We start from the raw sequence: 27,455 nt of genomic DNA, 5'->3' as shown, positions 1-27,455 counted from the left end.
ATTACTCAGAACGTAAATGTATAATTGGAGTGTAACATAAACACTTAAAAATAAAGTGTAACAAAAAAAATAAAGATTTATATAAATAACAAATATTAAGACATATAAAAGAAAATGATAGTAAATTAGATTCAATTTAACGGGGTTATCAAATATACATTTCAAGTGATATAGAGTTAAGGCATTTCAGCTTCTTTGAGGGTTAAAATAAAGTTTTGTAATCATTTTTAAATGCCACAAAACTTGCAGCAACTAAAACGAATCTACATTTGTGTAAATCAAATCAAAATGTCATTACCCCAAAAACGTAACTATAACCAAAATATTACACACAAAAAAAAATCAACCTCAATGCTTTATTAAATTTGATATGTGCCGAGTTTACCTCTAAAATATTTAACTGAGATAATATAATTCCTTTCTTGTTTGTGATGATGCAAACAGTACTTAAAGACGCAAAGTGTAACCATTTGTAGTCATGAATGTTTAATCATATATAACATGAAATAAACATTCAATAACGAATCCTAATCAGATATGGCATCCACATTGATATCGCTTTAAGTAAAACTAAAAGAAATTAAACATCACAACTGAAATACTCAAATAACATATTTGAACTCTATCAACAGTCCTGCAGAAATATAAAAAAAATGTTTCGAATTTAAAATAATAATCGATTTGCGAAAAAATAAACAATTTTCAGACAGCAATGCTACATTATAATAATTATGAAAACAAAACAAACAAACAAACATACATAACATCCAGTATCCAGAAATCACAACGCTGTCTTTAAATGTAGTTGTTAGCCTAGTGGTAAATTCAAATCATTCAATTTATGGGAAAAAATGCAATAATCATAATAAAGGTTTCCCTGTCATTTAGTTTTCACCACAACTAACTCACTCATTATCATTTAATCTCAACCTGCTCATTAAGAAGGTCAAGTAAAAGGATTTTACAATTGTTTCCAACTCCAACGGGTCGTCTGTGCTGAAGGCCCAGTCAAGCTTCAAGACAGAAAAGAACAGTACAAACACATGAATATGGTTATTTTTTACATTCATATGAAACACATGTGCTATTAAAGAGATACTCCACTATTTTTGGAAATAAGCTCATTTTACAACTCCCCCAGATAGCTGGGTTTTACCGTTTTCGAACCCATTCAGCTGATTTTCTGATATTTAGAAGAATATCAGTAACCAGACAGTTTCTGGTCCCATTGACTACCATTGTAGGGAAAAAAAAATTACTATGGAAGTCAATGAGACCAGAAACTCTCTAGTTACTGATATTCTTTTAAATATCAGAATTTCGGCTGAATGGATTCGAAAACGGTAAAACCCAGCTGTTTAGCTCTAGGGGAGTTGTAAAATGAGCCTATTTCCACCTATTTCCAGGTGTTTAATGTCACAAAACATTAGGACAATCATTCAAATATCCCACATAACCTGTAAAAGGCCTTTGCGATAACCTGACTCTAAAAACACGTACTGCCGCTCAGGTCCATCAGAGATTGCAGGATTGAGTCTTCAGTCACATTGTCCGTGTTTCTGGATCCTCCTGGATTTTCTATTTCAACACAAACAAATCTGAAGTTACAAGAATGTATTTATTTATCAATGTCTTTCCACCACATTTGCTGATGTTGTTTAATATAATTTACATCAACACAAATTTACCCAGCACAGCTTGTCCATGCGCATCAGTCAGCAAGTTGGATCCAGAACTCTTTCTTAATCTGGTGCTCGCTCTGTTGGCCTTGTTTTCATTATAGTGGTGAACGATGTTCCTCATTAGAAACACATGCGCTGATGACAAAGACATGAAGTAGTTATTGTTCTTCAGTTTAGCAAATAGTTGCCCTGCAACTTCACTATTCACTTTGCCGGCCAGCTGAGGCACGAGCGCGAGTTTTCTCAGGACATCCGTGCCGTCTTCTGAGTTGCTTTCATGAAGCACGTAATGATCAGACGAACCGGTCGAAGGGTGTCCGTGAGGATCTGTCATTTCTAATTTTTCACTCAGCCAAGGCAGGGATACGCTCAGCCGTGCACGTTTGGCAAGTTCTATGTGTGCTTGAGTTGGCTCCACCAAGAGTCCTTCAAAAGGAGATATGGGAAGCTTTTCCGGGGCCCTTAGATTGGTGTGCGTAGCAAGACTCTGCGCAAAGTCATAAATCATGACATTCGGCATATGTTGCCATGATAACAGCAAATCGGCAAAGTCTCGAGGGCTCGCAGCTCGGAGATTGCATTTTAGACTGTAGACAATTCCACATGGGCACATGATGACTCCCCAGCCTCCTAAAACATGGACAGAAAAACAGAAGGGGGAAAATATATGTGTCACGGTGCGGGTGCAGGCAGAAGAACAGGCTGAGTTCAGAATCTCGATAAAGAGACATTTAATTCAAAAGACAGGCAGGAGGACAGGGTTTCACAGCGTAACATTCAACATTGACCGAAAAAACTGAGTCAAACTGGACTGAACTAAATACACAGAGGAATAAGGCTAATTGGAGTGCAAACAGGTGAAAATGATGATGAACAGACGAGGAACAGGTGGCTGATGAGGGAGTGAGATCAGGAGAGGAGACAAAAGGAGCCGGGGAAGCGTGGTGCAGATGACGGGACAAACAGGGGAAGACGAAGACTGTGACAATATGACTTTAGAAAGTAACGTTTAATAATAAAATGAGGGTTTGAGACAAATTGAAAAAAGAAAAGAAAAAACTTTTACATATGTAAATCAATATCCTTTATTAATAATATATATATATATATATAAAATACACTACTTTTTTTAAAAGAAACTTGCATTACATTGTTCAAAAGAGACAGTAGACTTTTATAATGTTAAAAAAAGACTTTTCTTTCCATTCATCAAAGAATTCTGGAATGCACAAAAATATTAAGCAGAAACTGCTTTCGACATTGTTGATGGTAATAAATATTTATTGAACTTTAAATCATATTAGATTAATATGTAAAGGATCATGTGACACTGAAGTCTAGAGAAATTATGTTGAAAATACAGCTTTGATCACAGTAATCAATTACATTTTAAAATGTATTGAAATAGAAAACAGTTCTTAAAAAATGCGATATTATTTCACAATATTACCGTATTTTGTTGCATTTATGATCTTTAAACAGTAGTGTATATTTTTCAAGGTAAAATGTATTTTTACAAATGTGATTCATTTTTAATTATTATTTTTTATTAATTATTTTTAATTAAGATTAATAATTCATTTTTATTATTTTAATTATTAATTCATAAATATTTTATGGGGAAGTATTTTTTAAAACCAACTTTGCTTTATCTTTAAAATATTATTACATTATATTATATATATTATATTATTATATTATTTTAGTTCAAATTGGGGTCTGCAGGGATCCTCTCTATGATATAATTTCCTGTTGAATTTAAAAAAAAAAAATTAGAGGCAGTTTATATATATATATATATATATTTTCATTTTCATATATCAGCCCAACGCGTTCTCATCCCAAAGCGTAAATATTTTTGCAAAAGCGTAAATATCCAACGCACATGGCACCCTTTAACGTCTAATGAGACGCTTCGGTTAATGGTTAAGTTTAGGTATGGTGTAGGGTAAGGGTTAGACCACTAGGGGGCGCCTTCTGCCCAAATATATCTGCGTCTCATTTCACGTTAAAGGGTGCCATGTGCGTTGGATATTTACGCTTTTGCAAAAGCGTCTTATATGGCGCTTTGGGATGAGAACGGGCTCATCAGCCATATAATACCACAATATCATAAATTTACTGGAATGCAGTTAAAACAGTAGAGTAAACACTAATCTCACCAGAGCAACTCCAGATTTTCGAATAGATTTTTTCACATGTTTTCCTGGATTTCATTTCACCGGCCAATCTAAGAAGGAGATCACTGCGAGATCCAGTGGAGTCCACACCACATTCGTTGCATAAACCTCTAACAACATCATCCTATCAAAAAGAATATTATTTCAAAAATGTTCATTTGTATTTATTAATTAAAAAATCACTAAAAGTGTTGTTCCACTCGTAAAGCAAACCTTCTGTTTGAAAAGTTCTTCACTGATACTATCCTCTGTAACTGCCATTTCTAAAACCTCTGACGCAGACTTTGAAGCACGAACTTTCTCAAACTCTGTGTTCAGCACAGTGTCCGACTGCCGTGTGTTCTTGCCTATCCATGGAGCCCAAAAGTGATAATTTGTTGGAACTACAAATGGATTGTGTCCACCATCTAAAACAACAGGGGGGAAAACATAAATCCTAAGACGCATTCTTTTCAATAGTTCACAATATAGTGTAATAAGCACTGTATGAGTATGTACGAGTATGTACTTTCAACAAGTCCTTGACAGATGATCTCTTTGGATAGTGCCTCCCAGAACTTTTCCAGATTGACCTCCCCTTTAAAATTCTCAGGTGGTTCTTTAATGTCATTTTCTGAAAGCATAACAGGAGTATTTCACAATGACAAAAACCACATGTCCAAAAAAAGTATCAAAGATGAAGAACATTGTCATTTTACTACCTGATAAGTGAGAAGTGCTCGGTTTGTGCACACCCAAGATCACCACCGGGGGATGATCGCCACAGGAGGGGCATGAATACTTGTATTCATGATCTGTGAGGGCTTCAAACTGTAAATATGCATGCAGAATTGTGTCTGGAGGTGGAAACTCCACACCTGTCATGAGCTGTAAATATTCAACTGCTCTGCTCACTGAAGTATGAACCTAAGAAAAAGTACAACAAAAAAGAAGAAAGTTTCAAACTCTTTCAACATTTGAATGTTATAAATAGCATACTTGAAGGAGTAGTTCACTTTTAAAAAACTTTTGCTGATAATTTACTCACCCACATGTCATCCAAGATGTCCATGTCTTTCTTTCTTCAGTCGAAAAGAAACTAAGGTTTTTGAGGAAAACATTCCAGGATTTTTCTCCATATAATGCACTTTACTGGGGACCAAACGGTTCAAGGTGCAAAAGACAGTTTCAGTGCAAACTGCAAACTGTTCAAAGGGCTTTAAACGACTCCAGATGATGAATAAGGGTCTTATCAAGCGAAACGATCGGCCATTTAAAAAAAAAGGTTCAAGTTTTATAAGCACAAATGCTCGCCTTGCTCTGTTCTGTGATTGTTTAAAGCCCTTTGAACTGTCTTTTGGACCTTGAACCGTTTGGTGCCCAGTAAAGTCCATTATATGGAGAAAAATCCTGGAATGTTTTCATCAAAAATCTTAATTTCTTTTCGACTGAAGAAAGAATAACATGGATATCTTGGATGACATGGGGGTGAGTAAATTATCAGCAATTTTTATTTTTTTTAAAGAGAACTACTCCTTTAAACACATTCATCTAAGTGGCATACTCTTTGTATCCCTTGTGAAAAAGAAGTGCACTTTAGCATACTTTTGTATAGTTCTTAAAACGAAAATAATGAATGTATTTTTCAGATACTTGCATTACAATTAAATGTAAATGTATTATAGTTAAAATTTTATTAAATGCAACTGTATCTGTCTTGAAATATAGTTAAATACATTTGCTATTAAAATATATTCTCTATATATTGATGACGTGTAATATTAAATGACACTCTGCAGTTAAATTATAATTAGGTACTGCTGTATGATAGTCAACACAACAAAATATGTGTACTTCTTTAAAGCATGACAAAAGAATAATCATAATGATTTAAAGAATTCTTTGAAATATTCATCAGGGAACTTCGCAACAGAAGTGAATCATTCAAAACTAACTTTACTATTTACTTTCTATTATAACTGTAAAGTTGCCTTGAAATAATCCATTCTGTTAAAAGCACTTTATAAATGAAGGTGACTTGACTTGACTTCAAGTACACTTAAAGGTATTGTTCATAGTAGATACTAAATTAAATCTGTTCGTCATATAAAAGGATCATTTGGACTAAATTTGGACTAAACCGCTCAATTCATATGGATTCGTTTTATGATCACTTTGTGACATTTTTGACATTATGACATTTAAAGTGTCAGATGCGTTGCTGACTATGGAGAGTACAGAAATTTCTCAAATTTCATCAAAAAGATCTTCATTCGTTTTGCGAAGATGAACAAAACTCATACGGGTGTGGAACAACATGATGGGAGTAATTAATGACAGAATAGGTGAATTTTTAGGTGTACCATAACTTTAAGTTGCCTTTTTCTACTCATATATTATCCATATGACTTTAAATTGGATGGAAAAAAGGTTCAAAAATCAACCAGTTTTTATATACTATTTTTAAAAAATTATAATGAAATATTATGCCAAACTACTTAAAGGGTTAGTTCACCCAAAAATGAACACTAATGGCTCTTTCAGACTGCACGATTTTCAAAGTAGTCAGGTCGCTGCTCTTTTCACACTGCATGACTATCTTGGCCAGCATTCAGTCGCTGCTGTGTTCACACTGGACGATGGATCGGCGACAGAAGGTTTCACACTGCATGACTTTAGAAAAATCGCCGACAGACTCTGTCTAGCACGCTGCACGCAAACTACATTTCACAACAAACACGCGTGAGATATGAAAAGGAAACAACGCGCGACACCACACGTGCAAGACCGGAGTTCTCACGTGAGACTTTTTTTTTCGACCCGGTTGTGGTACAGCTGGTGAAACAGACACGAGTGCTCCTGCCAAATTTCTACTAATTTTTCTTCCATTTATTGTGTCCAAATAGACCGAGAAGAAGCTTTTTTTGTTGAAACAATGCCATATCATGTTGATATGTGATCTATAACTCCTCCCCGAACTCCCTGCTGCTCTGTATCTTGCTCTCTCACTGGCTGCCGGTGATCGCCGATGTAGTTTTCAGTCAAAACACTTTTCACACAGCAGGATTTTGAATCGCCGACAGGTCCAGATATTTAGCATGCCAAATATCACACGGGCGTCGGCGACTCGTCGGTGATTCTCTCAGTTCGCGTCTTTGTTCATTCACACTGCGTGATTGTCACTCGCGTGAACGAGCGCCGATTTGCCTGTGATTTCGGGCATTCTCAAAACCTGTCGGCGAGCCAAAATCGTGGCTAAAATCATGCAGTCTGAACTCGGCATAAGTCATTAATTACTCACCCCCATGCTGTACCAACCCTGGAAGACCAAATGAAGATATTTTTGATTAAATCTGAGAGCTGGATCAGTCCTACATAAACTTCCTAAGGGACTAGCACTTGACGGTCCATAAAGTCATTAAAGAAAATGTTTAAATATTCCATGTGCCTACAGCGGCTCAATTATAAGTTTATTAAGCGACGAGAAAACTTTTTGTGCGAAAAAAAACCATAAATAACGACTTTATTCGACTATTCCATTACTTCCTTATGGGCCTTGAGACGAGAATTTAAGAGATTTCCAGAACGCATGCGCGAGAACTGAGACGAGGACGTTCTTCTTCGACTACTTCTTGTTACCGGCTGCTCGCCGCTTAGGAGTATTACCGCCACCGTATTACGTGCTAGTCCCTTAGGAAGTCTATGGAGGAGTGATCCAGCTCTCAAATTTAATCTTACGGGGTTGGTACAGCATGGGGGTGAGTAATTAATGACATTTTTGGGTGAACTAACCCTTTAATAATGATTCATTTTTAAGAATTTCCTTCTATGATAGAAGAACAATTGTTCCACCAAGACATTTATGACTATATTTTTTAGGGATGCACCGATACCACTTTTTTGGAAAATGAGTACGAGTACTTGCACTTCAGTACTCGCCGATACCGATACCGAGTACTTAATAAATTTTTTTTTAAAAAACATGATTTAAATATTTTTATATATGGGTTTTTACTTTTAGGTCCTTGATTAAATTACTTGGGTAACACTTTATTTCGATAGTCCACTTTACTAACTATAAGTAACTTTTCAATTACATGTCAACTAACTGTCATTAGAGTATTAGTAGACTAGAGTATTAGTACGATCAGCTTAATATCCGATAACACTTTATTTATTTGGTCCCCCAACAGACATTCAACTGACTATAAGTAACTTGGCGACTACAAGTAAACTTATTCTCCTAACCCAAAGCCATTCACTTTGAAATTGTTCCACATGCACGGGTTGATCCAAAATGAGCGGGTGCCTGCGCCGGTTACCCGCAGTTATGGGTCATCCAAAAATATTTTTAATGATATTCGGGTCGCGGTCGGTCAGGTCTTTTGGAAAAAGATGCCGATTAAACCTTTGTATTTATATAGTACTAGATAGAATTTTCTATGCAATATATAGGCCGAATTTATTTATTGGCTGAATAACTGGCACGAAAATGACACACAAGCTCAGTCTAAACAGTTCTCAGTTCTGTACTGGTGTGATCCGAGAACCGCTGTACCTGTGCGTTCGTTACTACGCGGATGCGCAGTATCAGCTGCTCGTGCTCATCACTTCTCTCAGCTGTGGCAACAACATGTCTCAGTTCAGTGAACTGTTAGAGTTACTGGAGTAAGATATAATTCGGGATATTGGTTTATTTCAACTCGGGTGGACTGTCAGGCATGTCTGAAAGTGAGTAACTTTAGTAACTTGTGGATCAGCACTGACGCAAGACGTGAACTGTTGCGAATGATTCAGTTCGATTTAGCGTACTGGTTCGACCGGTTCATTAAAAAGAACCGATTCGTTCACGAACCGGCCATGTCTATGATCACTAGTCTGCAGAGAGATGGAGGCGGCAAGAGAAAAGGTGAAGACTGGGGAGTGGAAGCTCCGCAAATACACAAATAGAAAGAGTAAGTGTGGGAGACATTTACCGAAATAATGAAAGATGATGACCAAAGTGCTGCCTTTGTTATATGTAGGCTACGTCTTCTTGCGATGCTGTGTTGTTACACGTTTATGGCCCAATGACGCTACGATGAGCATGTACTACTTTTAAAAAATACGGTCAGGAAGAGGGTCGGGTACAAAATTTTCTTACTTTTTTTGCGGCCCGAGTAGCGGGCGGGTAGTTGAAAACGTTGGTAGTGTGCGGGTTGTTTATACATTGACCCGCGCATCACTGTTCCACACGGCTGACATGTCTCCCCATCTCCCCGCTCTGAGCTGCAGCCGGAGCCTGGGGGTGGGCACTCGGCGGCTGTGATTAACCCATTTCTCAGAACATGGTATCGGTCCCCGGTATCGGGGGACTTTTAACGAGTACGAGTACTTTAGAAAATGTGGTATCGAGGCCGATACCAGATACCGGTATCGGTGCATCCCTAATATTTTTGAATAAATTAATAGATAAGACAAAAAACAACCAAAAAAAAAACATATCACTGAGTCTGTAGAAAAACAGTACCTGTAGAAGGTTCCTGAAGGTTAAGCACAAAGGTATGTCAAGGATGATGTGATCATTGAAGTTATGGAGGCCGTCTTTCCACTCTTGGTAGCGATAAAACATCCCGCAATGCGGGCACTGCTTACAGAAGGTGGCAACATCTAGCAATTAAAACAAATATTACATTACAGGACAATGTAGCTGAATAGAGCACAAGCATAAGGGCAACATATCATACCTTCAATAATGCACCAATTGGTCAGTATTTTGGCGTTCTGTGTAATTAGCATAGGATCACTGAGAGGGACTTCGCCTGGACATCCCTGACATAAAGTTTCATTCGGACAAAGATTTCGTGGGTAATCCTTGCGTGCCGATGGAATGTGCATATCTTCTGGAAGAACAGCAGGAATCTTTTTGATCTGAAGAATGTAATTCACCATATACTCCAGCCCCAGACCCTTCGGGGGATACACATGAATGTCGTCTGTGATGCCTTCGTCTTCTGAATGTGGCGTGTTGTGTGGTGATCCATTAGTACTCAATAGCTCACGGTGCGTTTGAAAAAGGTGCCATTTGGCAACATACTTGTGTAGACATGAGCGTCGCACTTTGGTACAAGGACAGTGCCACGTGTTAAATTGAGTGTTATAAACAACCATGACACGGCCCAAACGACTATACGAGGACACACTGGGCTCAAAAACCGAAATAAACATTTTTGTTTTTGAGGCGCCGATCGAGGTGTGAACGGAAAGTGGTACGCTGCTACTATTGGCGAGCTGTTGCAGAGCAAGGCACTCTTTCTTCTTTTTCTCGCTGAACAATTTTCCTCTCACTATCGCCGTTAAAACCTCTTCCTCGAGCGAGACCGGTTCAGCCAAAGACTTGCAAAAGCTCGCTGCACTGATATGCACGCACTGGTATGATGTGATCCCACTCCTCTGCGCGATATCTATGTTAACCTGGCACTCGTTCGATTCGCAGAGAATTCTGTGGTTTTCCCCCATTGTCTTGTATTGTACGTGAAGCGGGACGCTGTGGCCTTTTAGAATTTTAAGAACTGTAAATATCCCATTTGTTTCGTCTATACACTCGCTTGTAAGCTGGAATGTGTCACCAATGTCCAATTCTGACTGATCCGAGTGTTTCCGTTCTATATGTTTTTGTAGATTGGTTTTATTGACGAGGATACTACACACTGGGCATTTCTTTTTAATAACAGGCCGCACACGAATTTTGCCTGTACTGGTGGGTGATGATCCATCTTTCATCCTCAAAGCAGTCATGTCTATAGTGGGGGTTGAGGGTCCATCTTTGATCCCTAAAGCGGTCACGTCTGTACTAGTGGTTGAGGGTCCATCTTTGATCCCTAAAGCGGTCACGTCTGTACTGGTGGTTAACGGTCCATATTTGATCCCCAAATCAGTAACGTCTGTACTGGTGGTTGGCAGTGTGTAAGTGTGCATGAATGCAGGAACGGCCCCAGTTGTATTGATGATTGACGGTGTGTTTATGATTGAAGGAGCGGTCACTGCCGTACTGGTGCTTGACATCATTTTTCTGGCTGATTTTTCTAGCTTCTGTTTACAGACTATTAAATGGTTTTCAAAATCAGATTTCCTTATAATTGTTGTTGGACAGTATATACAGTGGAAATGTAGGGTTGGTCTGCAGCCCAGTCCGCACCTGTGAAAATTGAAGCCTAAAAAAGAAGATATATGTATATTAGGAAAATATTGAGTTACAAATATTTATGCTACATGTATACACTGATGAGCCAAAACATTATGACCAGTCACAGGCGTATTGTATGTGATCATCTCCTAAAAAGGCCACTTACTAAGATCTGGGGAGATTAGATATTAAGCAAACAATCAGTTCTAATAATCAATGTGTTGGATGCAGTTGACTTTGACAAGTGCCAAATTGTTATAGCAAGGTGATGGGTCAGAGTATCTCTGAAATGGCAAGGCTTGTGGGTTGATCCCACTCAGCAGTGGTGAGAATTTCCCAATAGGGGTCTGAGGAGGGACAAACCGGCAACAGGGTGTTGGGTGCCCAAGGCCCATCGATGAACGATGGCAACAAATGCTATCCCGTCTGGTCCAAGCCAACAGAAGGTCTCCTGAGACACAAGTCACACACAATTTTAACAATGCTTTCTGTGTATAGATAGAGCTGAGACCAATCAGATGCCTATGTTGACCATTGAAAGCACCTACAATGGGCATGCGAGTGTTGGATCTGGACCTTGGAGCAGTGGAAGAATGATGCATTGTATGATGAGTCTTGTTTTCTTTTATATCTCGTGGACAGTCGTGTGCACAGTTTAACTGGGGAAATGATAGCACCACGATGTACTGTGGGATGATGACAAGCCGGTGGAGGGACTGTGAGGTTCTGGACAACCCTGGGTCCGGCCAATCATAAGTGCCACTTAGTTAAACATTGTTGCAGACCAGGTACAGCCCTTCGTGGCACAGGTGTTCCCTGGTGGAAGTGGCCTGTTTCAGAAGGATAATACACCCTGACACACTGTTCAGGAATGGTTTGAGGAACGTGATGAAGAGTTCAAGGTGTTGACCTGACCTCCAAATTCTCCAGCTAACAATCCAATCAAGCATCTGTGTGATCCATGCAACATACAGGACTTGAATGATCTGCTAATTATGCTTTGGATAGTACAGAACAGGACACCTTCAGTGATTTTGTAGAGTCCATGCCTTGATGGGTTGGCACTGTGTTTAGCACCACATGGAGGACAAACAGCATATTAGGCAGGTAGTCATAATGTTTTATCTCATCTGTGTACACATGCAACACATACTACTACACAATATACGATATATGTACACTATACGCAATATACCTCCATGGACAACTGCTTTTTTAGAGTGGATTTTCAGATGTAATTTGAGCTTGTCCAGTCTGCAGGGCTTAAATACACTGACCATACAAAAGGGACAATGAAAACGGTTGCAGCATTTTGTGCATCTCTCCAACTGAGGGAATGTATGACCTTGTTGAATTGAAATATGTCTCTGCAAAGGAATTAAAAAAAAAACACAGTTAAGAAGACTACATATTTATTTAACCAGACACTACACAGATTGCAAAATAAATGGATTGTCCACCCAAAATTTTTTATTTTGTCTATTTACTTAGCAATTGACGTAGCAAACCCATTAGACTTTCATTAATTTTCGAAATGCAAATGCATAATTTTTCTGTTCCATCATTGAAACGATTGTAACCAAAATTTTGACACAAAAAAAAAAAGACATTGTAAAAGCGACTTTTACAATCTCTATATGAAATTTTTGGAGGAATGGACTTTTGAATGGAGGGACAAAAAAAAAAAAAACTCTCAGATTTTCTCAGAACAAACAAATAGGTTTGGAATGGAATGAGGTTGAGTAAATAATGACATAACGTAATTTTTTTGGGTGAACTGACTCTTTAAAAAAGGTCTGTTACACCAGACATAGGTAACATTAGGCCTATAGAAGGTTTTCACTGACGTCACGTTTTGAGCGTTAACCTGGATGCGCGGCCATTATGGAGGCACTCGATATAAACAACTGAATGGAGTACAATGGAGTATTGTGCACTTTGAACACTTTAAGTGAATGTAGCCATGTCTAAACAACAGAAAAGCTCATCAAAACGCATCCAAGATACAAAGGCATATAGGGAAGGACTTGGGCCACAAGAAAAGCATGATATTTCGAGAAATTACGATTTATTGGCGGTGCAGATCCCTAGGAGTTAGCTCCTCCTTGTTGGATCCATGACAACCCAGTGATTCTTCTTGGAGTTGCATATCCCAATATAGTCAACTACCTAGTTTTCTCACCTAGCCCATACACAGCAAAAGACCTTAAAGCCTACAAAGGTTTGGAGGCTTATAACCAGATGGTGTGGATGGGTGAGGGAGGTGCAGTACCAAATTATCAGCAACCGTTGTGTTGTGAAGGCCAAAGTAATGCAATAACATCTTTAATCAACCTAACCTTAACCTTATGATGATGTTATTGCTATAGAATTATTATTTTATTCTATCATATATATGCACATGTCCAATCTGCACCACAAAAAAACAACAAAAAACAAACAAACAAAACAACCACCACACTATTAGAATGAACAAAGAGTAGGCTCAAGCTCATGCCTACCAATCAGTGATGCAGATAAGCCTAGCCCTACCCGTTATAATTATTACTATTTTTTTTAAATAAGTGGTGAGAAACTATTTTGTTATTCTTAGAGTCTTATATATGTTTTTTTTTTGTCTTTTGTCTAAAAAGTTTCATTTGTCTTGTGTTTCTTGTCTAAAAAGATGGCGCCGTCGTATGGCGACATAGTGCTGCTCTGTCTGTCGATATGTTTGTTAGTGTTATGTTTTCGTGTGGATTATGTCTTTGGCCAGATAAAATATGATAGGCTGGCCCTCCTGCACATATGAGACAATATGCTAAACTTTCAATTAAAGTTGGACTCTTATCCTGAAGACGTTTTTGTCAGGTCTGCAGACACTGTATTATAATGTACACTCACCGGCCACTTTATTAGGTACACCTGTCCAACTGCTCGTTAACACTCAATTTCTAAGCAGCCAATCACATGGCGGCAACTCAGTGCATTTAGGCATGTAGACATGGTCAAGACAATCTCCTGCAGTTCAAACCGAGCATCAGTATGGGGAAGAAAGGTGATTTGAGTGACTTTGAACGTGGCATGATTGTTGGAGGGATTTTCACGCACAACCATCTCTAGGGTTTACAGAGAATGGTCCGAAAAAGAAAAAACATCCAGTGAGCGGCAGTTCTGTGGGCGGAAATGCCTTGTTGATGCCAGAGGTCAGAGGAGAATGGCCAGACTGGTTCGAGCTGATAGAAGGGCAACAGTGACTCAAATAACCACCCGTTACAACCAAGGTGGGCAGAAGAGAATCTCTGAACGCACAGTACGTCGAACTTTGAGGCAGATGGGCTACAGCAGCAGAAGACCACACCGGGTGCCACTCCTTTCAGCTAAGAACAGGAAACTGAGGCTACAATTTGCACAAGCTCATCGAAATTGGACAATAGAAGATTGGAAAAAAGTTGCCTGGTCTGATGAGTCTCGATTTCTGCTGCGACATTCGGATGGTAGGGTCAGAATTTGGCGTCTACAACATGAAAGCATGGATCCATCCTGCCTTGTATCAACGGTTCAGGCTGGTGGTGGTGGTGTCATGGTGTGGGGAATATTTTCTTGCCACTCTTTGGGCCCCTTGGTACCAATTGAGCATCGTTGCAACGCCACAGCCTACCTGAGTATTGTTGCTGACCATGTCCATCCCTTTATGACCACAATGTACACAACTTCTGATGGCTACTTTCAGCAGGATAATGCGCCATGTCATAAAGCTGGAATCATCTCAGACTGGTTTCTTGAACATGACAATGAGTTCGCTGTACTCAAATGGCCTCCACAGTCACCAGATCTCAATCCAATAGAGCATCTTTGGGATGTGGTGGAACGGGAGATTCGCATCATGGATGTGCAGCCGACAAATCTGCGGCAACTGTGTGATGCCATCATGTCAATATGGACCAAACTCCCTGAGGAATGCTTCCAGCACCTTGTTGAATCTATGCCACGAAGAATTGAGGCAGTTCTGAAGGCAAAAGGGGGTCCAACCCATTACTAACATGGGGTACCTAATAAAGTGGCCGGTGAGTGTATATAGTAGCGTATAGTTTATAAGTGTTCTGATAAGTGTTTTTTTTCCCTTTAATAAATCTTTAATAAATCTGTGTTCTGATGATATGATGTGTGTCGTCCACAACAAAACAATAACAATGATTTAATGACCGTAATTAACAATCATTTATTGATAATTTTAGGCTATATAGACAAGTCCAGACATGGATTCATTTATATTTTTTTGGCAAAGTCAAAATCAACTACTGATGGACAAAAGTTCACCATAGCACAACAGACAAGTCCAATATTATCTATGGTACAATACCCATCACTATCTTTGCACATCAAGAAAACAATTGGCAATATCCCCCCCAAAATAGTATATTTCTGGCATACACAACCAATCACACAGCCAACATGAGTCCTGACGTTTCTGCTCTGGCTATAAAACTAGATTGACATTCTATGAAAAATGAAAACCCCAAAAGAGTCAATAACAGCACATTTTTTCCCAAAATGTTTTCTGAATTGCATTGGCTTTTTTTTTTTTTTTTTTTTGCAATTGATCTCTTTCTGGCCATTTGATGGCTTCATGCGAATAAACATGACATCAATGACAATCCTTTAAGCAGTCGCTATTGACACGTTAAATGCATATGACAGGAAGGTTGTGGAAACGTTAAGCCTAAATGCTCAAGTGACTTCCTCACAAGGAGGTGGGGACTGAGGAACGTGAAGAGAACTAACAGTATCTGGTATGTACAGGGATGCAAACACATGTATGGTCAAAAAAGAGAGCGGTAATCAAAGCCCTCGCACCGTGGCAAATATCCAGATATTTACATTGCCACCAAACCCTGCCATCCCCGCCCACCTCTATAGGCACAAATAGTAAAAAGAAATTCAAATAAAGTTGACAAAAAAAAAAAAGATTTTATAAAAAGATAAACCTCAGATATTTCAGCCATTAAATCATTTTTTATAAAAAGAATGAGCCAAAAAAAGATAAATTACTTTGACATTTATACTGTTAGCTTATCTGTTAGCCTATCATTAATAGTACAATTCGGTCTGATTTTACCGTGGCTTCTGTCGTTGCAATGCAACCATGCACTGCACTCTCCACAACGACAAAGTTTTAGCCTAGTAGCTAATAAGATTTCAACCACCAAAAAAACACTTGCTGTAGCTCTGCTACAAGATTTATTTACGGAGAAGAGAAAAACACCCGTAGGTGCACCTCCATCCTTCATGTTGACTGAGCTTTCAGTGTTGTTAAGGAAAGGGTGAAGCTGATTGGTTGGTTCTTGTCTCATGAACTGCGGTGCGCTTGTGGCATTCTGAAAAGTTGAGTTGTTTTCAACACGCTGAGCCTGAAAAAAATCAGCGCGTCGCTTCAATTATGAGAGCGCTTGCCCCGTGCCTACATTTGAAATAACGAACTTGAGAGAGCAGAAGACATGATATGTGTACGGCCCCTTGAAGAGCTACCTCGGCCATCAGGCCACGAGCTACTGGTAGCTCGCAAGCAACGCGTCAGAGACGCAACCAGAAGAAACACTAGTAGTTCACGCTTGCGCGCATACTGCTGTTTTGGCACGCAGAGGTCTAATTTGCTTATTTCCTATTTACTTGTTTGGTGGAGGCATTCCAGTTTTACTGTCGGCGAAACCCTTGAAAAAAACTCTTCGGATCTGCACGATTCACATACGTCACCCAAACTAACGTGAAAAAAGTGGGAGGCGCCTAAAAGCGCACTGTTTGCATCCCTGAATGTGGGTAGGCCTGTGAAAAATGGAACCTTTTCATCCTTAAAAACAAAGGCACTTTGGTCATAGGAAGTGGACACATTTGCTACATTATAGCTAAACTGAATGTTTTCAATTCTACGACTTTGAAGTTCAGCGGTCATAGCCTCAATGACATCACCAGTCAATTCAGTTTGAGTCCCTGTGCAGCAAAAATTATCGCTGACATAATCACTTGTGGTGGGGTCATCCTCAGTCTTAACAGCAGCAGCAGGAGCTTCAACCTTCAGTCTCTTCTGGGTTCGATTTATGCGACGCTTGTAGCGTGCCGCTTGTAGTGTTTCTTTGGTTGACTGAAGTGGACCTCCTTGCTGACCTGACATTCCAACAGATGGCACCCAATCTGGGTCATCCTTTTTGTAAAGGTCAGACTTTTTACCTGGAATATAATGAGAAATACAGCACATTTTAGCTATGAATTTTATTATGTCAATGTCAGCTTTATTTCTATAGCAAATTTAAAATAGCCAGTGTCCTACCAAAGTGCTTTACAGTAAATAATCACACAGTAAAAACAATAAAATAAATAATTGGTTTTACTAAGGGGGGGGGGGGGGGGGCATATTTTGATCCGAAAACCAGGACACTCAGCCCGGCAATGAGATTCTCAAATGATAATCAGTTTACTCAAAGATGGCTTATTAATTTCAACACATTTGGCTATGTCTCTAAGGTTACTCAGCATGTTTTATTATGATAGGTTTAAAAAATAATGCATGAAATAAGGATATGAATAATGTCTGTAATAAAACAAACAAACAAACAAACAAAACCAGGACAGGACAACAGGACATGACGACAGGACGTTTGGTCACCCTAGTTTTACTATTAAAACTATTATTATCCTTACACCAGAAAATTGCTGCAATCAAAATTTCACAATACCTGATAAGAAATGTGCCGAACAAATCCGGATGTTGTCCAGATTTTTCCCTCGTAGATCTTGGTTGAGCTTTGCCAACCACAAGCGCCTCCTTTCCTCTGATAACTTCTGGCATTCCTCTCCCTGGTTTTTAATAACTTTTGGAAGTCGATAATAGTTCAAATGTTTTTCTCGGTCTGTCCTATTGGTACAACCCGAAACACGGCAATAATTAACCATTTTCCTTGCCGACGTTCTGGATATAACGTTACTTCAGTGCCTGTGCTTTGTTGTGATGCGGAGTGCCTCCAAAATGACCGACTTCCGGGTTGATGACGCGTCATGGAAAAGAAGATTCAAAGTTCACGTTTTATTTATTTACTTTTTGTATTTGCAGAACTTCACACACACACACGCACACACACAGAGAGAGAGAGAGAGAGAGAGAGAGAGAGAGAGAGAGAGAGAGAGAGTCCGTCCGTGCAGAACCGTAACTCGGAGTCAAGACGCTTTAAAGAATACATTTTACTTCAGGAATTGCGGCAGCGAGTTTGTAACGATACAAGTAAAATGTAAGTTAACCGAGATGGATTTACTTCCGTACTTTTCCACTGGTCGCGTTCACGTCAACATGGCACTGCAGACACCAGACCGCATTTTCAAGCGGAAGCCGAGCGTGCACCAAAACTGCTAGTGTTAAGCGATAATGTCGAAACAAATAAAACATTACACAAAAAAAACTGACTTACCGTGCACCCCTCCATATGTCTGTAATATTAGCTCGGTTGTAAAACTCTGCCCGGAGACCGCTGGCCTAGTCCTGTTGTTCTGAAATTGCTGAGACATATGGCTGCAGCTTCTCGTCGTCGTTTCCGGTGTCGTGTCGTCATCGTCAAAGGCTCTGGCCCATAGATATCCACAGTAAAGGCTAGAGGTTTTACGGCGGAGTTTCTATTGTCATCACCGGCGGCCATCTTGTCACAGGCAAGCTGATGCAAGATCAGAGCCTGTGTGAGATGAGTGATCAGCATGAACACAAATACTCTTATTTTGTTGAAATCTTGACGGATTTACAAACGGGTTGGTTTCTTCCAAACTTTATTTACGTGGCTATCATTCTGGATGATTATTTATTTATACACTTATTATTATTCATAAGAATGCAGTGTCATCTCTGCATCTCTGACGTTTATAACAAACCAAAGCGTATGAAAATCGGTAGAAAATCGAGCAAGTTATGGTTATTTAAAAAGTACATGCACCGTTAAAACATGTTACGAGTGAGCGAGCTGCCTGTGACAAGATGGCCGCCAGGTGCAGACGTCGACTTCCATTGCAGCGTGGGCGATATATCTAGCCTTTTTTTTTTTGGTCGACATCTATGCTCTGGCCTGGCTGCTTGGCAACCAGGATCTACACGAGATAAACAGGTAGCTGCTAAGGTTTTTTAAATGATTCTTAGTACGTCTTCTTTATTGTGTGTCGAGTGGTTAGTGGTGAAAATGTTTGAAAAATGTTCGTCATTCATTCAATTGTATAACTTTAGATGTGTCCCTTGTTGAAAAAGAAGTGTGCTGCTTATTGCATGTGCAGAGTACACTTTCAATACTGTTTCTTATCTTAAATACACTTTTAAAAAGTGCACTGTTTTTCATTCAAGCATGCCCAACTTTACATGCAAAATCATTTTGATGTTGTTGACTAATATAGTCATACTGAAGCACATGTACATTTCTTAATTATAATTTTAACTGTATGTGTTTATTTGATATTAAATAGCCTAAATTGCAACTTAATTATTACAAATGTGTAATTACACATTAAATACATGGCATTTAAATTTAAATAGAAATTATAAGGGAGGTGTGCATTCACTGATCAATCTAACAGTCACACATGTGCATTTAAAAAAAAAAAAAAAATTATTCACGCCATAGAGGCAAATAACCCAAAAGCAGTTTTGACCAGGTTTTAACACACACCTTCCAGCCAATTAGAATCAAGTATTCAGACAGACCATGGTATAAGTTAAAGTTGCCTATATTTTATTCAGTAGATGTGAGTCATGTGAGAGTACACTTTAACCTTAAAGGTTAACCTTTTAACTTTAAAGACAATGAAGTTCACTTAAGTCAAAAAGCAAGTTCAACTAATTGCATTTAATTTAAACAAATGTATTAAATATACTAAATATAGGTACTCAATCAAAGACCAAAAACAGGCAAAGGTCAAAACAAAGGCAATCAATCCCAACATATACTAGGGCAGGAACACAGGGTCAAAACCAGGTAACAGATAAACAATGGCACGTTTAGAAATGCAGTATAGACATAAACATTACTTTGCAAAGAATGGCTGAATGAACAGGGTTTATATAGGCTGTGCTTAACAAGGTAATAATGAATAACCACAGTCAGCAATCAGGCATGATGAGTCCAGGCGATGAGTTCTGGGAAATGTAGTTAGTTTGTGAGGGAATGACAATAGTCTGTGATGGAGAGCCCCCTGGTGGCTCTTAAGGGCACTCCAGCTGGTGATCGTGACAACCATTGTGACATTTTTGGTGTCCTGTTGTTCTCCTTCTGTCCCCAGTTATTATTCGTTTATTTTTGCCAGAGAAGTGAAGACCATGCGTCGCTCTGCCGCCAAATCTCGGGCCGATAAAAGCCGCATCGATTCTGGCTCAGTTAATGCTGCTCCTCCACCACCACACTCGGTCCAGCCCGTCGAAGCCGTGGACATTGTGCCGGGACTCCTAACCGAGTCCACCTGGACCAGCATGCTCAACAAGGAGGAGGGGGAGGAGGTGGTGGTGGACATCATAGCGGAACTAATGGACAGACTGATGGACCGATGTTATCATGTGTATTTAAAAAGACAGGTAAGCTGAAAGTTACTTAATGGCATAAATTATATGTTGGCTTTTATTAATTCTTTTTTGTCAACAGGTTTCACATAACTGGATTACGTTAAGCAAACATAATTTGTTCATGTAACTTCAACATAATGGAATTAAGTAATTTTAAATTACCCATTTTAAGTAGCCTCAATGCAAATTTTTTTTAATGGCTTCCTGACATGTTTCAAAGGCATTTTATTATATTCATTCATCCATTTATATTTCATTTGATTCAGTGACATTTAATCAAAAGCATCTTGAATTCTAAGATTTACATGCTCCTTCATCCAATAAAAATAATGAAATCAGTCGACAGGCAAACACAATGCTCCACTCTTCTCCACAATGGTAACCCACTGTAATTTAAATGGTTCAGATAATTCCAATGTAATTTAACATTAAACACTATTGCACACTATCAAGTCTTCCCCTTTTCTAAATTTCTCAAAAAAAAAAAAAAAACAACATAAAATATAACTTAATTTTAACATTTATTCTCTCTTAATTCAACCATATGCAAAGCATGCTGGGAACTAAAAGCTTCAGTTAATGCAACACAAATCAATCATGTAATCCAACACAAACGGTTTAAGTAAACTGAAGTTGTACATATATTTAAGCAGAGTGAACACAAATAAAATTAAGTTCGGGCAAAATGGCAGTTGTCTCGCACTATACTGCCACCCTCTTGATGTACTTATTTTTTTACTTAACATAAATGGTTTGTGTTTAGACAGCACATTAGGATTTTGTACAGTTAAGTTGAGACAAAATTGCATAGACCTTAATAGAAAAAAAAAACATTTAAAGTAAAATAACACAATTATTATAAGTAAACTATATATACATATATTATGTAAAGTGCACAACCTTCCTAGTTCATTTTTTTTATAGGATCTGCTTTGGAAACATTAATTTCATATACTTGTATGCTATAGTTTTGGCTGTTTTAGGATAGGTTATGCATGTTAAACACAACGTATAGAGTGTAAAATATGTGATCATTCAGTCAAGTATTTCTGTTTTAGTATCAATGATATATTATCACAGTTTTTATTCATATCTTAAATAGTTTTTTTTTAATTATTTTTTTTAATTGCATGTAATATGTCCATAGACTAGTTTCCATTCAGTTTTATTTTAGTGCATCAAGTTAAACCAAATAAAAGACTAATTTTGTCTTCGCAAGATACAATAAAATCAGTTAAAGTTTTTATTATTACATTTTTATTATTACTATAATAAACCAGGTAAGCATCATATTATTATTTTATTATTTTTTGAGTCTTATATATTCTTATATACTCTATACTTTTATTTACTGATTTGGATTTTGTTTTGCATTGACTTGTGTTACAAAAACTGTTACTGTTTTTAAACTGTTTTATAAAAAAATAATGGATCCGATGCTGTGAAGAATTAAACTACAGTTTGTTCAATGGATTATAGTGTTATTTAACAACCTACTAATTGTTCAGCTGGTGAAAAACATATCTCTCAATAAACATAATTCCATAAAACAGCTTTGAAAGCTGAGTTTTGAAACTTACATCTAGGACCTTTAAACTGTGCATGCCATTTTAAAGATGCATAAAGTTCAATATGTCACCCTGATTAAAGTCTGTATGCTTACTGTATATGAATAGCTTACTTGCAATGGAAAAGAATGCATTAATTTATCTAATACACAAACTTCCTACCCTCCAGTTGATACCCTTCTCGGTTTGGTGGGCGCAAAATAACCTGGTTGAGACGATAGAATGTCTTTTCCTGATGAGAGATGAGGGGGACGATCCAGAACATGAACCCTTTTGGCAAGAGGACTCAGAACCTCAGCCTTGTGCTATTGATGCTTGGGCTGAGGGATGTGTGCCGGTGTTGCATTCTGCTCAGCAATAGCACAGTGCTTTACTGCAGGTAAAGTGTGGGGTTTTGGGGGTTTGGGTGGTGAAAATAATCTATTAGGTATATATGCCACTCAAAACAGCCTGAATTGAAAAGGCTAATGGACTAGACAGATGTTTGTTGCATCTGACACAAAATCCTACTCACACATTGCCCTTTGTAAATATTTATTTAGGCTATGTATAATAATATGCAATAATTAATTACATATATTCACACACTACCATGCAACAGTTTGGAATCTTTAAAGGAGTAGTTCACTTAAAAAAAAAAAAAAAAAACTTTTGCTGATAATTTACTCACCCCCATGTCATCCAAGATGTCCATGTGTTAAGATTTTTGATGAAAACATTCCAGGATTTTTCTCCATATAATGGACTTTACTGAACACCAAACGTTTCAAGGTCCAAGAGACATTGCTCTTCTCTCTTTTTCATCCCACTAACACTAACACTAAGTTGATCTTTTTTTCCGCAGAGACGGCCATTTACTACTTTATAAAGAGGCACAGTCCAGGATGAGTCGTTCGCTGGGCCTGGTGACAATAAAAGCTGATTTTGGACTAACAAGGACATTTTCAATTACGAAACATTCAGGATATTCTTATAACACGATGAGATGACATGATATGTCAAAACCTCAAGGAAAATTTGATTTCTCAGTTCATGGCTGAGTTTAAAGTGGACAAGTAACACAATTGACAGACAAAGTTAATTTTTAGTTTTGGACCCAGCAGTAACAAGATCGTAAAGACATTTCAACCACACCTTTTACTCAGCTTTATCCACGTCTATTCATCATTTTAACCACAAGATGTCGCTGCAAAACCATAAACAGTCCACACATGGCAACACGACCACATGTGTTTTTAAATGGACAGCTTGGAAACTTCTCAATTACAAACTGTACATTTGTCTAGCTGTGAAAAACAACCTCATGATCATTAGCAGGATGATCATTTTATACCTGATGATGACACAATGACACAGACTGGCTGGTTCTAGATGGAGCCGGTTTGTGCTTGTCCAAAACAAGCACATCAGTTGGCTATGCGGTAAGCTCATGAATATTCATGCCAGTAAAGGCCTGTGGGGACTGAGCGTTCTTGGAAATGGAAACATTGGGTTGGTAAAACATAACCGCTTTTTCTTTACAGCGATTAAAGTCATTCATGTTAACTAATTAAAGTGATGTGTATAGGAAAAGACAACATCCTCACTGAAACTCCTCTTTATGCTGCTGATAGACTCACACAGATGTTACAAATATTCATCTTGATTCTATATTATCACTCAGGCCTAAATGCTAGAAAAGTTTCATCCAAAAATAAACAAACCAAAATCTGTGAGAGTCGCAGACTAACAGATGCTGGTTCCACTGCAAGGGGATGGATGATACGATAGATGAATTCAGGATAAAACCATAAAAGATATAGAACTGTGATCTCAGCATTGAGGCTCCAACATATGACATCATGACTTTTGCGTAAACATACACACCACTTTCAAGTCAAGTGGAGTGTTATCTATACTCATTTTGAGCTATCCGTGTGTATGCGTGTACGTCTACGCCGTTAAATGTCCGAGTGATTCCGTGTGTATGTACACACCGTTAAATGTCAGAGCGAAACGGAGCAAAATGTAAATCTACATCAGGGGAGCGATATTTTTTTTTCCTTGGATGGTAGGGGAAGACCAACGCATTCTCATCCTTTAACGTCATATAGAACGCTATTTGACAAAACGGCGCTATACTACGCACATGGCACCCGTTATCGTTAATATAACACGCGCTGTGAGGGCTAAGTTTAGGTGTGGGGTAGGGTGTGCGTGTCATATTCACGCTAAAGGATTTATAACGTCTTGGGTTCGCGTGTTATATTAACGATAAAGGGTGCCATGTGCGTAGTATAGCGCCGTTTTTGCATATAGCGTTCTATATGACGTTAAAGGATGAGAACGGGCTGGGAAGACTCACAAATGGTATTAAAGGGATACTCCACTTTTTTTTGGAAATAGGCTCATTTTACCACTCCCCCAGAGTTAAACAGTTTGGTTTTACCGTTTTCGAATGTATTCAGCCATTTTTTTTTAAAATATATATATATTTAGAAGAATATCAGTAACCAGACAGTTTCTGGTCTCATTGACTTCCATAGTATATTTTTTTCCTACTATGTAAGTCAATGAGACCAGAAAGTGTCTGGTTACTGATATTCTTCTAAATATCAGAAAATCGGCTGAATGAGTTTGAAAACGGTAAAACTCAACTGTTTAACTCTGGGGGAGTGGTAAAATGAGCCTATTTTAAAAAAAAGTGGAGTATCCCTTTAACCCCAGTGAAGGGTAGGTTTAGAGATGGGGTTGGGGTAGGTCATAGATTTATATATACAGCAATGTAACGTTAAGTCAACGGCGTTCATAAACACGCTGAAAGCGATTATGCGTGTTGATAGCACGCCAAAAAATCTAAATACGAATTGGCGTGTCATACATACGCCATTTCATGAGATCAGTCTGGAGGCTCTGATCCACGGGCTGCTGTCTTCCTTGCCCTTCGGCTGCCGAGAATAAGAATGAAGTACAAATGTGAAGCGCTTTATTCCTCCTGTGAGAGTAAAATTAGAGCCCAGAGAGCTTATTACAGTGAGTTTGAAAAAAAAAAATACGTCAATGAGACCTCCCGCTGTTTTATTCTGTTCCCGAAGAATAAAAGCAAAGTTCCAAACAGTCTAAAGAACAAGCGTGGAATACTGATGACTATTTAAAGGCCTGTCTGTGTTCAGCCATACCTGCACTGTTCCAATCATTACACTCTCTCATGACCTATTTTCTAGCCAGTTTCAACTCTCGTTTCAACTCTCAGTCCTCAGCTGCACCGAAATCGGTCGGAAACGTTTTTTTCTTTTCTTTTTTTCTGCACTGCAGGGATTTTTCTTTTACCCCATCACACTCAGACATCCGAGCTTACTTACTGTTTTTAATCAGTTTCATATTTTAGTCTCGCAGCGGGAGCTTCAAAGGGCATCAAAAACGTTTTTAGATCACAGCTCGGCTTTGGATGTGTAAATTCCAAACGATAACAATCTCATTTTGATTTGAAATTGTGATATTGGCTACACATCACTAATGCTTTTGGGTCACATTCATGCTACAGGGGAGACTTTCAGGAGGCGATTTCCAAGTGGTGGTCCATCTCTGCTCCAAACATTATCGTCAACTTGAGGCGAATGACAGGTGCAGGTGGATACGAAGAGTCATGCTGGTAGTGCGTGACGAGGCGAACGCGATGCTTATTGTGTCTTGTCACTGATACCATAAATACAGTATCATGTCTCTCAGCTGACTCATGTGCGGCTCTACCACCCTGACTAGACAATCTGACCTTTACTTCTCCCACCTGACAATAACTATAGGCCCATTTTTTTTGTCCATTAGCCTCCCAAAGACCTCTCACCACAGACACCCACTGTGTTAGTCTTCACTTCCTCACAATTGTGTTGAAAAAAAATATTTACACTCACCTAAAGGATTATTAGGAACACCACACAAATACTGTGTTTGACCCCTTTCACCTTCAGAAATGCCGATTCAACAAGGTGCTGAAAGCAGTCTTTAGAAATGTTGGCCCATATTGATTGGATAGCATCTTGCAGTTGATGGAGATTTGTGGGATGCACATCCAGGGCACGAAGCTCCCATTCCACCACATCCCAAAGATGCTCTATTGGGTTGAGATCTTGAGAACTCAAGAAACCAATTTGAAATGATTTGAGATTTGTGACATGGTGCATTATCCTGCTGGAAGTAGCCATCAGAGGATGGGTACATGGTGGCCATAAAGGGATGGACATGGTCAGAAACAATGCTCAGGTAGGCTGTGGCATTTAAACGATGCCTAATTGGCACTAAGGGGCCTAAAGTGTGCCAAGAAAACATATTACACCACTCTAGCCCACTCTATTACACCACCATCACCAGTCTGCACAGTGATAACAAGGCATGATGGATCCATGATCTCATTCTGTTTACGCCAAATTCTGACTCTACCATCTGAATGTCTCAACAGACATCGAGACTCATCAGACCAGGCAACATTTTTCCAGTCTTCAACTGTCCAATTTTGGTGAACTCTTGAAAATTGTAGCCTCTTTTTCCTATTTGTAGTGGAGATGAGTGGTACCCACTCATACCTTTGCTGCATACCTCAGTGGTATTCCCATTTTGACATTCAGTTTGGAGTTCAGGAGATTGTCTTGACCAGGACCACACCCCTAAATGCATTGAAGCAACTGCCATGTGATTGGCTGATTAGATAATTGTATTAATGAGAAATTGAACATGTGTTCCTAATAATCCAACCCAAACCTAACCCAAACTTTTTTTGAGGCATTTAAAAAAATAATTATTTTTTATTTTTATAATTTTTTAGAAAGCCCAACATCCAACAAGAAAAAAATATTCGTTGCTCCAGTAAAATGTTCAAGGTAATTCACTGTCAGAAAGAAAGTCTGTTTCTGAAGTTTTAGTTTGAACTCTTGCTGCTTTGTTTCTGAGAATATTCAAAAGTAACTTTCCCTAAAATGTCTGAAGAATGATAAAATGAAATGTTTCCTTATCGTTCGCACAACCAAGAAAAAAAAAAAGTGTTTCCCGGCATCATTGGGTGTTTCATGTCTTCCAGGCAACCCGACCGAGGTTAATCGGACATCACCCAGGGCCCGGGAGCAGCTGCTCTAGATGTTTTCTAAGGAGCCTTTCTTGGACACACACGCATGCTGGTGTTTCTATCTAGCACATATGTTTTCTTGGCAATTTGTATGAATTTGTACGATCTCGTTCGTATGTTTTCGTACAATCAGGGGGTATTTATATTAACTTAAGTTTGAAGAATATTTGAATAATCTAAATAACATTTTTCCACTATGAAGAACCTTTTGTGCAATGGAAAGGTTATAT

General features: G+C 38.6%; 2 protein-coding genes and 1 long non-coding RNA gene across 7 annotated transcripts; 1 reads left to right on the top strand and 2 right to left on the bottom strand.

Moving 5' to 3' along the window:
* Positions 1-440: 440 nt before the first annotated feature.
* On the bottom strand, positions 441-18,589 carry LOC120493508 (uncharacterized). 2 transcript variants are annotated; one of them, XM_039692157.2, is made up of 11 exons: positions 18,443-18,589; positions 12,202-12,373; positions 9,568-11,034; positions 9,351-9,490; positions 4,564-4,768; positions 4,371-4,475; positions 4,076-4,269; positions 3,845-3,986; positions 1,689-2,312; positions 1,458-1,578; positions 441-1,013 (listed from the first exon to the last, which is right to left on the bottom strand). In XM_039692157.2, exons 1-10 carry the CDS (start codon positions 18,455-18,457, stop codon positions 1,487-1,489), a joined length of 3,156 nt encoding a protein of 1,051 aa, XP_039548091.2. In that variant the 5' UTR covers positions 18,458-18,589; the 3' UTR covers positions 441-1,013; positions 1,458-1,486. The 2 variants fall into 2 exon arrangements, with proteins under 2 accessions (XP_039548091.2, XP_039548092.2); XM_039692158.2 differs by having other exon boundaries at positions 446-1,013; positions 1,501-1,578.
* Positions 15,190-17,855, bottom strand: LOC120493510 (uncharacterized). The gene is made up of 2 exons (XR_016146001.1): positions 17,717-17,855; positions 15,190-17,210 (listed from the first exon to the last, which is right to left on the bottom strand). It is a non-coding gene; the product is annotated as an uncharacterized LOC120493510 (long non-coding RNA).
* Positions 18,036-23,707, top strand: c20h2orf81 (chromosome 20 C2orf81 homolog). Of its 4 annotated transcripts, none has more exons than XM_039692167.2 (4): positions 18,036-18,265; positions 20,310-20,574; positions 22,300-22,509; positions 22,975-23,707. In XM_039692167.2, the coding sequence occupies exons 1-3, from the start codon at positions 18,036-18,038 to the stop codon at positions 22,489-22,491; spliced, it is 687 nt and encodes a 228-aa protein (XP_039548101.2). In that variant the 3' UTR covers positions 22,492-22,509; positions 22,975-23,707. The 4 variants fall into 4 exon arrangements, with proteins under 4 accessions (XP_039548101.2, XP_039548100.2, XP_039548099.2 ...); XM_039692166.2 differs by having other exon boundaries at positions 20,286-20,574; XM_039692165.2 differs by lacking the exon at positions 18,036-18,265 and adding an exon at positions 18,687-19,123.
* The last annotated feature ends 3,748 nt before the right edge of the window (positions 23,708-27,455 follow it).

Source organism: Pimephales promelas, chromosome 13 (assembly GCF_988280905.1).
Source record: "Pimephales promelas chromosome 13, fPimPro1.hap1.1, whole genome shotgun sequence".
Classification (NCBI taxonomy): Eukaryota; Metazoa; Chordata; class Actinopteri; order Cypriniformes; family Leuciscidae; genus Pimephales; species Pimephales promelas.
Note: the sequence above shows the minus strand (reverse complement) of the source record. Positions and strands in the feature narration are given on the sequence as shown.